The 15,289-nt window shown below is 44.6% G+C and overlaps 1 protein-coding gene across 1 annotated transcript in view; it reads right to left on the reverse strand.

The window, feature by feature from the left end:
• RALGAPB (Ral GTPase activating protein non-catalytic beta subunit) overlaps nt 1-15,289 on the reverse strand; it is a 133,411-nt gene that overhangs the window by 9,032 nt on the left and 109,090 nt on the right. The window contains 6 exon segments of the mRNA XM_030532769.1: nt 603-751; nt 5,671-5,749; nt 5,974-6,082; nt 10,191-10,327; nt 12,888-13,010; nt 14,875-15,040. Coding sequence (XP_030388629.1) covers nt 603-751; nt 5,671-5,749; nt 5,974-6,082; nt 10,191-10,327; nt 12,888-13,010; nt 14,875-15,040 — 763 coding nt within the window.

A 15,289-nucleotide genomic window follows, 5' to 3' on the forward strand; every position in this document is an offset into this window, starting at 1 on the left:
ATACCGTCGAATTGCAGCCATACTAACCCTAATTCGACATAGCGATACCAATTTCAGCGCCACTCCCCTCGTCGGGGAGGAGTACAGAAATCGGTTTAAAGAGCCCTTTATATTGATATAAAGGGCTTCATTGTGTGGATGGGTGCCGGGTTAATTTGGTTTAACACTGCTAAATTTGGTTTAAACGCGTAGTGTAGACCAGGCCTCAGTGAGTCACCAACATTAGAGCCACTTAAATCTTTTCCCCACAACTTTATCCACTTGTCTTTCTCCCGCCCCCTTTCTTGCCTCTCTCTATTCAGTGTTTGCGCCCCTAGCCTCGGTCACACCACTGTTAGTGCAAACAACAAAGTGTCAAAAAAGTTTCCAAACCAGGAAGCATGGATAAAGTGCTTGTCAATTTAAATGTACTGTTCCCTCTGCAGGAGGACTGCCTCCACCCACTGTGAGCCAGGAGGAAAACTCAGCAGCTATTCCTGAGTCAAAAGTATCTCATACCAGAAGGATCCAATTCATATTTTAATACAGACTAATCATTGAACGGTTAGGTAGCAAAGGCTCTACTAGTTCCTATATATATCCTTTCACAGAACAGAACTTACCAAGAGCTCGCCTACTAACTATCATTCCATCTACCAAGGGGATAACCATGTTGAATTTCCCAGTAGCGCCTTGCACTTTTATCCTGAATAACCCAGTGTTTAAGGGATGGATGAAAACTACAGGAACTTCTCTTTCAGGAGTGGTTGATCTAAAGGAAAAAAACAAACCACTTGTTAAATTAGCAACACAGAGACAGTATTTTGAGAGAACATTTAGGGGAAGGGGAAGGGGAATGGAGACAATGTGCTTAGCAAGAACAGACATTCAAAAACGGTTTGTAAATAAAACAAGCTTTTCTTTGTGCGAGATGGTCAATCATACTGTACACCATGTAACTGTCGGAAGTACCACAACCTTTTAGGATGCCAGCAAAAAGGTGTCTGTGAGCCTGGCCTGTAAGAGTTTCCACTGGCCTATGATCTGTACTTAAGAATGGTGAGGGATCAACTATAACAAAGCACTTATATATCTCCTCCTGTCACAAAAGTCCAAAGTGCTGCAGACACCAATTTAATAAGTTTAAGCCATTTTGTAAATGAGTAAAACAGAGGCTGAGAGGGTTTGGTGGCTGGTCACATAGCCAGGGAGAAAAAAAGACGGTTACTCACCTTTGTAACAGTTGTTCTTCGAGATGTGTTGCTCATATCCATTCCAATTAGGTGTGCACGCGCTGTGTGCAAGATCGGAGAATTTTTACCCTGTTAACACCCGGTGGGCTAGCTGTGGAGCCCCCTGGAGTGGTGCCTTAAAGGCACTGGATATATCCCAGCTGACCCAGCGCCCCCTCAGTTCCTTCTTGCCGGCTACTCTGACAGAGGGGAAGGAGGGCGGATTTGGAATGGATATGAGCAACACATCTCGAAGAACAGTTACAAAGGTGAGGAACCATCTTTTCTTCAAGTGCTTGCTCATATCGATTCCAATTAGGTGACTCCCAAGCCTTACTTAGGCAGTGGGGTCGGAGTGAGACATTGCTGAGTGCAGAAACACTGAACTAAATGTGGCATCACCTCTAGACTGCTGAACTAACATGTAGTGAGCAGCAAATGTATGAACTAATGACCAAGTGGCAGCTATACAGATCTCCTGTATTGGAACCTGGGCCAGGAAAGTGGCCAATGAGGCTTGAGCCCTCGTGGAGTGGGGTCGGGACACCGGCTAAGTCGTAGCAAGATACAGGCCATGATCCACAAAGAGATGCATTGCGAGGAGACTGGTAGGCCTTTCATCCGGTTGGCCACTGCAACAAAAAGTTGGGTCGTCTTCCTGAATGGCTTCATACGCTCTATATGGAAGGCGAGAACTCTACGAAGGTCAAGAGAGTGCATACGTTGATCCTGCCGCGTAGCTTGTGGCTTCGGATAAAAGACTGGGAGGAAAATGTCCTGGTTCACATGAAAAGCTGATACCACCTTGGGGAGAAAGGCAGAGTTGGGGCAAAGCTGCACCTTGTCTTTGTGGAAAATTGTATATTGTGGCTCCAATGTGAGGGCTCTAATCTCAGATACACATCTCACTAAAGTGATGGCTACAAGGAAAGCTGTCTTCCAAGATAAAGTAGAGAAGTGAGCAGGTGGCCATTGGCTCAAATGGGGGCCCCATGAGCCTGGAAAGGACCAGGTTAAGGTCCCATGCCGGAACCGGTTGTCGCACTTGTGGGTAGAGGTGATCTAAACCCTTCAGGCTGGAGAAGACAAAGGAAGCATGTTCTCCTGGATGGAAAGCTGAGATGGCTGCCAGGTGCACCCTGACAGATGATAATCGCCAGGCCCTGCTGCTTTAGGAATAGGAGATACCGCTCATCCTAGACTATCGACACCTGCAAAGGGGGCGTGGCACGCTGCTTGCGCCAACGGGAGAATTGCCGTGGAAGGGGTTCTGCTGCACCAATTATGAGCAGAGTAACTCCAACCAAGTTAGCCATGCAGCATCCACGCTGTAAGGTGGAGCGATTGCAGGTCGGGATGACAGAGGCGCCTGTGGTCTTGCGAGATCAGGTTCGGCCACAGCGGGAGTGTGATTGGAGGCTCTACCAATAACCCAGGAGCGTGGTATATCAGTGCTGCCTGGGCCATGCTGGGGCGACCAGAATCATATGTGCTTTGTCCCTGCGTAACTTGAGCAGGACCCTGTGGACTAGCAGGAATGGAGGGAAGGCGTAGAACAGCTGGTCCTTCCACCAAAGTAGGATTGTGTCTGGTAGGGAACCCGGAGAATGCCCCTGGAGAGAACAGAACACTTGGCACTTCTGGACTGTTGCACACAGTGAACAGGTTGACCTGGGGAAACCCCCACCTCAGGAAGATAGAGTGGATGATGTCTGGGCGAATTGACCACTCATGAGGCTTGAAGGACCTGCTGAGGCGGTCTGCCAGTGTGTTCTGGACCCCCAGGAGAAACAACGCCACTAGATGTATCGAGTGGACTATGCGGAACTCCCACAGGCAAATGGCCTCCTGGCATAGGGGGGACGACTGGACTCCCCCTTGCTTGTTGATGTAGAACATGAGGGTAGTGTCGTCTGTGAGGACTGCCACACAACGGCCATGTAGGTGCCCGCGAAATGCCTGACACACTAGGCGTACTGCCATCAGCTCTCATACACTGATGTGCAGAGTTAGTTCGGATGTGATCCAAAGGCCCTGCGTTTGGTGTTCCCCGAGGTGGGCGCCCCATCCCAGAGATGATGTGTCTGACTAGGTACAAGGAGGTTGTGGGGTGTGAAATGGTACTTCTTCGCATACCGACGTGGGGTCCAACCACCAATGGAGGGAGGTCGGAACCGATTCTAGGACAGTGACCACCATGCTCAGGCTGTCTTGACCTGGTTGATATACTTTTGATAACCAGGCCTGAAGAGGGCGAAGGGGATTGTACCTGGTCCCTAGTGTGGCCTCGAATGAGCCAGTTGTCGAGATACGGAAACACTTGGATCCGTTTTCGATGAAGGTAGGCTACCACGATGGCTATACACTTGGGGAACACCCTGGGAGCCGTGGACAGCCTGAAGGGAAGGACAACAAATTGGTAGTGTTTGTGATTGATCAGAAAGCGAAGGAAGCGTCTGTGCGCTGGGTAAATCACTATGTGGAAGTACGTGTCCTTCATGTCGAGGGCGGCATACCAGTCTCCAAGATCCAAGGAAGGAATAATGGTCCCCAGTGAAACCATGCAGAACTTCAACTTTACCATGAATTTGTTGAGTCCACGCAGATCTAGGATGGGCTGAAGCCCACCCTGGGCCTTGGGAATTGGGAAATAGCCGGAGTAAAAACCCCTGCCCCTTAGCTCCCTTGGAACCTCCTCAATTGCTCCCATGGACAGGAGTGTTAGGACCTCCTGTATAAGGAATTGCTTGTGAGAAGGGTTCCTGAAGAGGGACAGGGAGGGGGGGAGAAAAAACTGGAGAGAATATCCCTTTCCCCCCTGTGCGAAGAACCCACCAGTCTGAAGTTATACAGGACCACGCATGGTGGAAATGGGAGACACGATATCGAAATGGAGGGGAAGGATCCTGGATGGTGACTGGTACGCTGTCCTCGCGCGCACCTTCAAAAGTTTTGCCTAGGCCCCATCGATGGTTTGGGATGGCCTTGGTTCTGATCAGGTTGGTGGCCGGTAGATTTCTTTCTACCACCTTATCCGCGTCTTCTATAAAAGTCCTGCCTTGGACGACCGGAGGGGGGGAGGTGGGGAGAGAAGAGAGAGTGGAGGAGGAGGAGGAGAACTGTTACCGGGATGTGCATTCCCAGGGAGCACATGATAGCCCTGGAATCTTTCAGGCTCTGTAGTCTAGAATCCATTTTGTCTGAGAACAGGCCCTGTCCATCAAATGGCAGGTCCTGCAGGGTCTGTTGTAGCTCTGGTGGTAGGCCAGATACCTGTAGCCAGGAGATGTGTCAATGGTGCCGATATCGGTGCTTGTACCCTCGGTCGCTCCAGTGCCAGACACGATTCTGAAGTTGGCAAAACAGGTGCCAGTGCCTGTTGCTGAGAGACAGTCATCTCCAGCTTGCGCTGTCTCTTCTGGCCTGGAGACAGGGAACAGCGCTGAGTCACTTGCACATGGTGCTGGAGAGGTCTGGTGCCACAGGCCTCCGAGTCTACCCGCAGTGCAGTACCTGAAGCTGCCGCCGGGGCATTGTGCACGGACGTGCTTGGTGCCGGAACTTGGCGTGCTGATGGGGGATCTGTGCTAAGGGCTGTCTCCAGAAGGAGCTGCTTGAGCCTGAAGTCCCACTCCTTTTTGGTTTGAGGTCTGAACACCTTACAGATCCTATACTTGTTGGCCTGTGAGACTCTGAGACACTTCAAACAAGAGTCGTGGGGGTCTCCCGTTGGCATAGGCTTTGAGCAGGCTGAACACCAGTTTAAAACCCGGAGCGTTGGATATGAGTCCGGGCGGCAGGCAGGCAGGAAGGGGGAGGACCCCTTCCAACCTGCTAAAATCTAATTAAAAAAAACTTAATACTATAACTATAACTACTGCACTATACTAACTATACAACTAGAACATCTATCTAAAACTGGGAAGCAAAAGCTAGGGAAAGTGGAGGACAGCTATGCTGCACTCCACAGTTCTAACGACCGCCACGGGTGGTAAGAAGGAACTGAGGGGACGCTGGGTCGACTGGAGTATATATCCAGCGCCATTAACGCACCACTCCAGGGGGCTCCACAGTCAACCCACCATGTGTTGCTAGGGTAAAAATTCTCCAATGATCATGCACGCAGTGCACACACACTTAATTGGAATCTCTATGAGCAAGCACTCAAAGAACCACCCCAAACTGTCCGATTCCCAGTCTCATGTTCTAACCCCTGCAACAGAAGAGTCCTTTCATTAGTGGTCAGAAAAAGAGAAAAGGGAAGACTGGAAAACCATTTGAAGAGCCTCACTGCATCATTCTGAACAAGATTGCATCTTTGACGACATTTTTATGCAGTTGTCTTAAGAAAACCGAAGAAAGCTAAATGTAGCCAGTTAGGAACTATTCTGAAGCCCTGCATAAGCAGTTGCTTGCAAAAAGTAGAGAAATTGTAATGAAAAGAAATTCAAAGTCATACCTGAGGGAAGTGCTACTATTTGATGTAGTTTCTACACCAGTGCTGGTCTCAGAAACTAAATCAGAGAGGGGAAAGTTTTCTGAAAGAAAAAGAGGTTTACAGTACAGGCTAAGTATTCACTTGTAAAATTTGGACAAATCAAAACAACTAAGTTTAGATAATTTAAATGTGAACTACAATAGTAAATCACAATCTACTTTTACCTAAAAACAGAGTTCTGTTTAATAAAACATTTCACATATAACTCAATTACTGGCCCTGTAAGTACATTAATTCATTATAGAAAGCAGAAGGTCAACACACCTATATCATCATAACGTTCAACCCAGACCACAGACACCTTGGTTTCAGGTCCCATTGGTGGAATGGTCCGGCCCTGAGGCAACTTCTTTGATCTGGAAGTAGGACTGAGCTGTTTTGAAGAAGAGTAGAGTGGCATTTGCAAAATAACGAAAGTTAAATTAAACATTTAAAACAAGCAACAATACTGTAGTCACTCTTAAGACATTTTTGGACATCAGAGACACAAGAGGTACACTGCTAGGAAGCACACGTGACAGCCACAAGATGGAGCTGTTGTTGTTTAGGCTACTGATGATTGTAGTCATCAGCCAATTATGAGCCATGATTTGGGTTCTCTCTCACATTTGGTTTATAACACTTATTTTTATTGCTTGGGAGGTTAACACTGAAATCTGTTGATGAATCTCTCTCCATTTACTTTGTTGCTGTTGTCTGAGCTCAACCAATTGAACTAACATCTCGGTTCATGCATATAAACACCATGACATACTCTTGTGCTACTATGGAAGCTACACATCATTCTTCGCAACCCACAAGCTATGATGCTGCTCTGAAAATGGCAATGGGGCACTGTATCTTTCTTGTCTCAAAGATTCCAGAGCAAATTTGCTCCGTTAACAAATAAAAATATTTTTCTTAATTCCCTCTACTGCACATTCAATCTGGAATTGACCAGAGTTCTTTCTGGCTCATGAATCATCAAAGATTCTGCCATCAGTTACACGTGTTCAGCCCCACTGAAAACAGACACAGCTGTAAGTAACGGAAGGTAGAATCTGATGCTGCAATGGGAACGTAGCTCATAACACTGGGGATGATGTGTACAGCAGAATCCGGCTCCTTTTCCCATAGCTACAGGGGATCAGCTGTGCTAATGGAAGCAAAAGGCAGTCACACTTATTTTAGTCACTACAGTATGACCACAGAAGTGGGGAGGAAGGAAGAGCAGGGGAATGGGCATCAGACCTTTTCAGTTCTCTTACTGGCTGTGCCACTAGCTCATGTTACCCTCTTGTGCCTCATTGATTCCACTGTACAAGGACATTGCTCAGAGACAAAGTGAGACTCAAGGTTTTTAAGGTACTTTAAGATACTATAATGAAAGGTGCTAGGAAGGCAAAGGAGTGATATGACAAATATTTCCTACCTGTATAAAAAAAAAAAAGTTTGATACCTCTCACCTATCAAACCCAAATGGTTTTATTTTAACCTTTCAAACAGATACATACACAGCCCTGTAACAGTGGAGGAGATTTTCAAACGCATAAAAGGCAATTGGGCTCTTAACTCTCACTGACTTTCAAGGGAAGTCGGATGCCCAACTGTCATTTGCCATTGAGTGCTTTGGACATTAGAAGAGATTTTGTTCTGAACTAAGTTATGGACAAAGAAAGCATAAGGCAGCCAGCTGGAAAATTCCATCAGTGTGTATGTGTGCGCGCGCGCGCACAGGCTCTCCCCAGGGTTACCTGCCCATTGTTTCTCTTAGGGAACCTATGTTTTACATAAGAGTATCTAGCCCTTCGGGTTCCTGAAGGCAGTCATTGAAATGTAAATGGAGATAGCAACGGCCTGCAATCTGCAGATACATGAGCTGGAGGAGGTGGCAGAATTCTCATCATACTTGGAGCAGCTGGTAGTATAGCTGCAATATTACACTGAGATCATAAAGGAGAGAAGGCAGTAAAATGGGCATATTCCATGTATTCATGCAATAAGCACCTAGGACAAGATCACCAGGGAGTCTTGGCAGCAAGCCAGTCTTTCACATTTCCATCTCCTATCATGTGCCACACTCTGGTTGTCATACGACCTATACTTGTCTGGGACCAGCCACTGGGAAGTACTGTTCAGGCTCTCCTTGGCAGCTATTTCCCAGTGGTTTGAGATTTTTGTATTCAGTCACTGCATCAACACACAGCCTAGTAGATATAACTGCCTAGTTGTCAACATTAATCTTACCACGGCTGATTGTACCAGAATTATCCTGGTCTAGTGAAGTTGGATAAACCTGACACATCTTGGTGATCCTTCATTTGAAAGGATATTCTATCATAATAAGGCTGCAAGTGTAAAATATGCAGAGTCTTCTCTGTCTCACTAATTTGGATAACTGATCATCTGACAATATGAACACTGCTTTTACCCTATTAAATTTACACAGTAGCATTAGGCAGATGTTGATCCCCCATTGTGACAGGGAGGGGTTAGTGATTTTCTATAGAAATGCATCCAACAGCATCAAGACAATACTGATCAATGGCCTTCATAATAAGGGTTTGGGGTATGAGAATCTAAAAGCAGGTAGTGCTATGCAGAATAGGCAATGTCAGGAATAATTTGGCCAGAGATCAACTGTCCCTGGTCATAGGCATTCAGACATCTCTCCATAGTTATGGTAGCAGCTAGTTCAGGGTCCAGTGCTGCAATCTGATCTGTGTGGGCGGACAGGCAGGAAGGCAGACAGCTGCAGCCACAAGGAGCTCTACTGACTTCAATGGGGTTCTACTACCTACATGGATCAGACTACTGAATCTTGCTTTATGCAGTGCATTTTGATTCTAGTCCTCCCCTTCAAATACCTTTAAAAAGGTTACTTGAGCGTGGCAGTTTGCACATGCTGTCTTTAGCCAAGGAACATGTGCTTTTATTTTCAAAGTTTTCAGGCTGTTTGTGATATCTGGAGATTTAAAAGAAAGATCCAAGTTTTTTAAAATAATGCTGATGGTTTTGGTCACATTATCTCTCAAAAATGGTCAGTCAGGAAACTTCAAACTTGTCAAATTCAAGAGTCCTTGAGGAGATGCAATATCACCTGAAGAGAACTGGAAGTTTAGGGTTGGAAAAACACAAAATTTAATCTTAACTTAGAATGTTCTGGCTTTCTATAATGTTTGCTTACTGTCCCTACCTAAGCTCCAGTGTGGCCAAGACTCATGTCCTGGAATATATGCTGCAATAAATATAACAATCAATTACCTCAGCTCCCAGCCTGTTACCTTGTCAGTTCTCATAAGTTAAGCCGACTGGATCTGGACAGAACTGGTACACTGACATAACTAGTAAGTATAGTTGGGGTAAAAAAATTGCCTGTCCCCATCCCCTCCCATTCTGCTTGTGTGTGGAATGAGGACAAATGTGGGTATTTCCTAACTCCAGGATCAGAGTAAATGTACAGCTCTACTCATTAGGAAGGACATATTCCTCCTCCTCCTATTGCCCTGGATCCCTCCCAAGATTGACCAGCCTCCAGAGGGCAAGGAAGAATTGCATCTGCTTCCAGGCTTTAGCAGGCATTTGTTTTTAAGCGGATAAACATGTCACATTGAAGTCCCTGTGCTTCTCATTGACTCAGGGTACTAGAGCCCTAAGGGCCCACTGAAGTCAGACCAACTTAAAGATGGAAGTTTCACATGATACTGCCTTACATAAAGGAATGTCCTCTGCAGACATTCCCTTGACAAATATACATGGAAGACCATTGCAATTAGTTACATCAACTGTTTTATCAGCTAATGCAAATGTACCTTAAAGCAGAATCAAGACATTTTGTTAAAAATGTTTAAGGTCTCAAATCAGTAACTGAATGTACTTTTAGATTTTGGGCCAGTGTTTCATATAAGGAATGGGTAGTTTCTAAAAATCCTTCACTTACAAAGTTATAACAGGACTGGTTCGGTACCCACCATAAAACAGAACTCTTCCAGGCTTGAAATTTCAGCTGCTGCAGGAGGACTGAGCACCATGAATTCTACACATGTACTGTAACTAACATGGGATTTTAAACAGAGCAGGTGGGAAAGCTTTGCAATTTCAATACATACCGGTTCATTCTGAATTTCTAGATATGGGTTAGAGTCTAACCAGTTTCATAAGTACAGCATGCCAATTTTCTTTGGACGTATTTCAGGAGTTTGGGATGTACCCCAAGGGTTAGAATATTTAATCTAACTGCAGAGTTTTAAATGTGTATAAATACTATGACCCAGCAGCCTCCTACTGCTACTGCAACTGTGGGTGTCAACAAAATCAGAACAGACACTCCAGATTGCTGTTAATAATCACTAAGGACTATTGATGAAGAGTTTCAAATACTAAAAAGCTGGATTACAAATATCAGGGCTATAAACATCTACTGTATTTTCTCTCTATTTGCTTAGAAACATAACAATTTGCATACAAAACAGCCATTTGCTACAAACAATATGTTGCCTTACCCGCTGCAAGGAATTGAAATTGTCTGTATGATTGGGGAAGAGTTCAAGTGTCAGAGATGGTTGCTTTAGTATCCCAGGCAGAAGATCCATGTTAGAGTCGCTTTCTTGGTCTGAGACATTGCTTTCCAATGAATCAGCTAAAAGTCAAAGAGGAAAGAATTTTTTCCTTCTCGCAAAAAAGGCTAAGTTTAAAGATTCTGAAGTTAAATATGAGTAATCATGGGCAGAGCACACAGCAAGGCTACACATATTGCTAAAAATGGGACTGGGTGGAAAAACACATTCCAAATCCAACAAAGGGTGTGAAGAAGATAGATAAGAGAAAATATCGAAAGCTTATTTCAAAGAAGCACTTGCCTTTTACAGAGCCCTCTAAGCTGGTGTGTCATTAAGGGTATGTCTACACTGCACAGTTGTTGCCAAAACTTTTGCCTTTCGCGGGTAATAAAAAAGCCCCCCCCCCGAAAGACAAAAGTTTTGCCAATGCAAGTGGCAGTGTGAACGTGACTTTGTCGACAAGAGCGCTCTCCTGCTGACAAACCTTACGCTGCTCGCGGGGCTGGAAATATTTTGTCAGCAGAAGTGCCAACAAAATACCGCAAAAGAGCATTCGCACCTGCTGACTTTTAGCAACCCCAGGCAGGCCCAGAGAGAGTCAACACTTCAGTCAACAAAAACAAAGACTGTTGAATAATCTAATAAAACCACCATGACACATGACCCTTGTCCTTCATTAGGAGGTGATCAACGACCACAGATTTCTCTGCAGTCTTGAAGTTATGCACAGGTCTCAAATCATACTGATAAGAGACAGAGAAACTGTAGGAATCTAGAGGACAGTAAAGTTAGCCAGTCACTGCGAATCCGGTCATCCGCCCTTTTCCTTGGCAGTTTTCTAGACATGGAAGTAGACGGCACTTGACATCAGGCAAGATGGTATCTTGAGCAGACTCTAAACTGACTGGCACTTTGGCTTCACAAGAACAGGAGACCTTAACAATCCTAGTTAACAATAGATCCAAGCACTCTCTTCCTCCCTCCTCCATTTTTCACCAGCCATGAGTGGCAAGAGTCCATCTTCCAGATGGTAGAGAAAAGACCATTCACTATATTCAAAACTTTGGTCAGCAAAATGTAGGTGAAACTTGACCAAAGCTAGCAGTCTGTTTGCCACCTTTTGTTCTGACATTGCAAATCGTATTTGCAACACATACAGGATTTTCTTTCACTATTTATTTAGATTTACATAAAACAGAGTTAGTGACTATCCAGATATTTTTAATGCTATATATAAATCCCAAAAGATTAGATTTCCAGTGAGACCTGAAGGTCAAGAGACCTACCTATTTAGGAATCTGAGAGTGGTGAATTGGCATGAGCTCTAAAATTCCAGGCTCCTCTCAGAGAATGTCCTGCCAGTGAGTCTGGGAGCTCTAGAAACTGAGAGAAGCTAAGATCACTAGGTATGGGGATCTGCTTTTGATAACGTCCCATTAGATTTCATGTTTCCTATGCAGTACGATTTCTCATCCTTCAAGTCTAGCATTCTCTCATTTCTGAATTCATCTGAGATTTCATCTGGGTACTGGGGTGCAGCAGAGAAGCAGCTGGATGGAATAGGCAGGGTTGGTGTGGCAGCTGGATTAAGTGAAACTGTAGTTAGCAGGATATAGGGTGGAAGGTTTGGGTGAAGAAGGAAGAGTGTGCATATGTAGGCATGCTCCAGTGGAGTGGGAACAGACAGGATGAGAGATCTAAAGCAGAGGTTCTCAAACTGGGCGTCAGAACCCCTCAGGGTGTCGCAAGGTTATTACATAGGGGGGCGCGAGCTGTCAGCCTCCACTCCAAACCCCGCTTTGCCTCCAGCATTTATAACAGTGTTAAATATATTTAAAAAAAAGTGTTTTTAATGTACAAGGAGGGGTCGCACTCAGAGGCTTGCTGTGTGAAAGGGGTCACCAGTACAGAAGTCCGATAACCCCTGATCTAAAGGGACCCCTGAGAGAGAAGCTGGGGATTGGGTCAACGGGAGCTAAGAGACAAGGTGTGTTCAGGGGAGGGGAGGGACGTCTGGCAGTGCAGACAACAGCACAGCCACCCTTTGATCCAAGAGTGACTCCACTGCATATTTTGGGATAAAGGGTTAGCAAATGCTCTAATTCTTGGAGCACATAATTAAGCATGTATTTCTCTACGCGTGTCCTAGGGGCACATTATCCAAGAAAAACCCCACAAAGCAGTCTACTGCTTGTGGAGCTGTTCTGAACTCACTAGCTTAGCAGACACCTGCATACTGGAATCATAGCCACAGTGCAGGGGGTGCCAGCCCCTATTCTAGGACAAGCTCGGGAGACTGCACTCCTGCAGTGCAAACTTGAGCGGCAATTCAAGGCTTAGGCTCCATCATACGAAGGAGTGGGGAACAGATGATATTCCCACATCAAGATTTCTTTAATTATACATTTTAGGAACTAATTCTGTAACAAATCACTTACAACTGACACTGCTAATTTGATTCCCTCCCCACATTTATATTGTCAAGAATCTATATTTGGGGCTCTGCTTTTAACTGGGGTCTCTGGGTGCACCAGTAACATAAATATTACATTATCTCTGTTAATCAAGTTCTGGGTCAAAGAAAGGCTATGTAAACAAAGTGTTTTTAAAGTGCACATGGCATGTATACAGTGATCTTACTTAAGGACTCCACTGGGGAGGGAACAACGAATGCTATTTCTGTAAGGGCATCAGCATAATACAGAACCTTCTTCTGCCCATTGAATATGCTCGCTCCGGTGTCTTCTGAAGAAACGATTTCATCTGAGAATGAAGAAACAAAAGTTAAGTCAAAAGAAAGTGCTTCACAACTCCTCATGCACTTCAGCAGTACAGGATTTGCAAGCACCAAGACTCAACTGGGATAAAGGAGTAAAAGAAAGAAGTTACTTCGTTAAGATGAAAGCCAAAGTGCACACTCAAATCTAGTTATTACCGTGTAACAACCACAGCCGTGGCAATCTTTAAGTTACCTACTTATCCCCTTCTGTACTTGCTTAATGAGAGTACAATTAATCCATGGCCATATTGCAGTCTCCTCTCAGATATTTGTGGACAGCTATGTCTCCTCCTCTGAATGAATGCCCTCTGCTCTCTCAACCGACCCACTCATTTCCCACGCATTTCATCATTAATTCCTTTCCTCTGGTGGTCTCCAATTTATCTCTATTGTCAGAAATGTGGTGGCCAAACTGGAATTCAAGATTCCAACTAAGGCCTAGTCAGAGCAGAGCAGAATAGTTTCCTCACTTATTTGACACTGCTTGTGTGACACCGCTAGTACGACAGCCCAATATACAGACTAGCCTTTTTGCAGGAACACTGCATGGTTAGCCACTCAGTTATCATCTAATCTAAGCTCTATACCAGGGCTGTTAGACATATAGACCACAGACCAGATCCAGCCTAGATGATGTATATGTGCCTTTCATGACATTTAGGCTCCCTAGAATCTTGCCTTTACATTTAAAAAAGCTTTGAGTCCTCATAGTCATAAAGAAAACCTTCCAAAGGTGAACCAAGTGTAAACCAACACACTGATGTCTGCCGAAGTCTCCGGACAGCCTGATACAATAGCTCTGAGGGGTGTGAACTGCCATGTTCTCCAATCATCTCATTGGAGCACCAACGCTAAAGCCCAAGAATACTTCAGCCTCCACACTGCATTGCTGATCATTTGAGCTGACAGAACAGGAAAATGGATGGGAATGAAGCCAGCAGGGAAGTGAGTTGCTGCTGGGAAGAAAAACAGAAGGAAGAACAAAGAACTCTCACAAAGAAGGAAAAAGGAAGAAAAATAGGAGGGGGGGGGAGAGAGAGAGCGCGCGCACAGCAACAGCAGTGGCATAAAGGCAGCAATTTTTCCACTGAATTATACTGAATGTTACAAAAAGGGACTAAATATTAAACAATTACTACATATAGGCTGCATTCTCCCACTGCTCTCTCTTCAAACACCCACTAACATCAGTGTGGGAGTCTGCTGTGGAACTAAGGGAATATGAAGTCCTGAATTTATATCCTGGCCAATGGACCATAAATAAACATGGAATCCGATCCTTGCATCATAATTAATTAGACACTCCTATATGGTACTTCTGAGTAGCCAGTATTACCCTAATCTATATTTTTGCTATTTCTTTTAAGTTTATCTTGATCAAATCTCAATTTAATAGATTTACAACCAGTTTCTCAAGTTGCATAGTATTTTAATCCTGTCCACTGAGACATGTCAAACCTCTGATTCTACCTGAATATTTGCCAGTATCACATCACATTACACTCCACCCTCCAGACTGTTAATTAAAATATTGAACAGGCATGGATGCAGAGTTGACCTGACTCAATATCTGCTCTCAACAGTACACGAGACCATTATTGTTCTGTACTTCAGGTCTGTGCACTTCAGACTCTAAATAAACAGCATAATTAAAAAGAAAAAAAAAGTCTTGGGTATAATAAAAGCTGTACACCGAATACTAGCAAATGTAGGCAGACTTATATGGAAAGAAACAAGATTTAAAGTGGTCCAAGGAATTAGTACATCCTGAAGCAAGAAATTTAAACAGACTATGCATTCTGAAAGAGCTACAGATTTACAATTCTAGTACTTGTTTAGTGATCTTACCTTGCTCGGATCCCTCTTCATCACTGCAACTGTTAATAGACCAACTTGTTGAAACATGCCCAGTCCAGCCAGGGTGCTTCCCCACATCTACGGCCCAGCCAAGAGACAGTAAGAATTCTAGGAAGTGTGGCTGAACATTTCTGGAAGACTCTACATTCTTCAGAATCTGCAACATATTCCAATTCACAATATGAACAGAAAGCTGGAGGAGGCAGTTTTCACTGAATTTTTCTGTACAGCAAATGTGCTGACAAAAAGTCCTCTATTGATCCCTAGAGCAGTACAGCCTTGGCCACATTACTTAGGTGCCTCAGTTTGGTTTTAAAGAAGCTATCTCTATGAGTAACAATAGTTCAGTCTCCCTGACTCGTTCATTTCCCTTTGCTGAGACTGAGGGAGCCAATTACAAGTTGGT

The sequence above is a fragment of the Gopherus evgoodei genome, chromosome 14 (assembly GCF_007399415.2).
Source record: "Gopherus evgoodei ecotype Sinaloan lineage chromosome 14, rGopEvg1_v1.p, whole genome shotgun sequence".
NCBI classification, from domain to species: domain Eukaryota; kingdom Metazoa; phylum Chordata; order Testudines; family Testudinidae; genus Gopherus; species Gopherus evgoodei.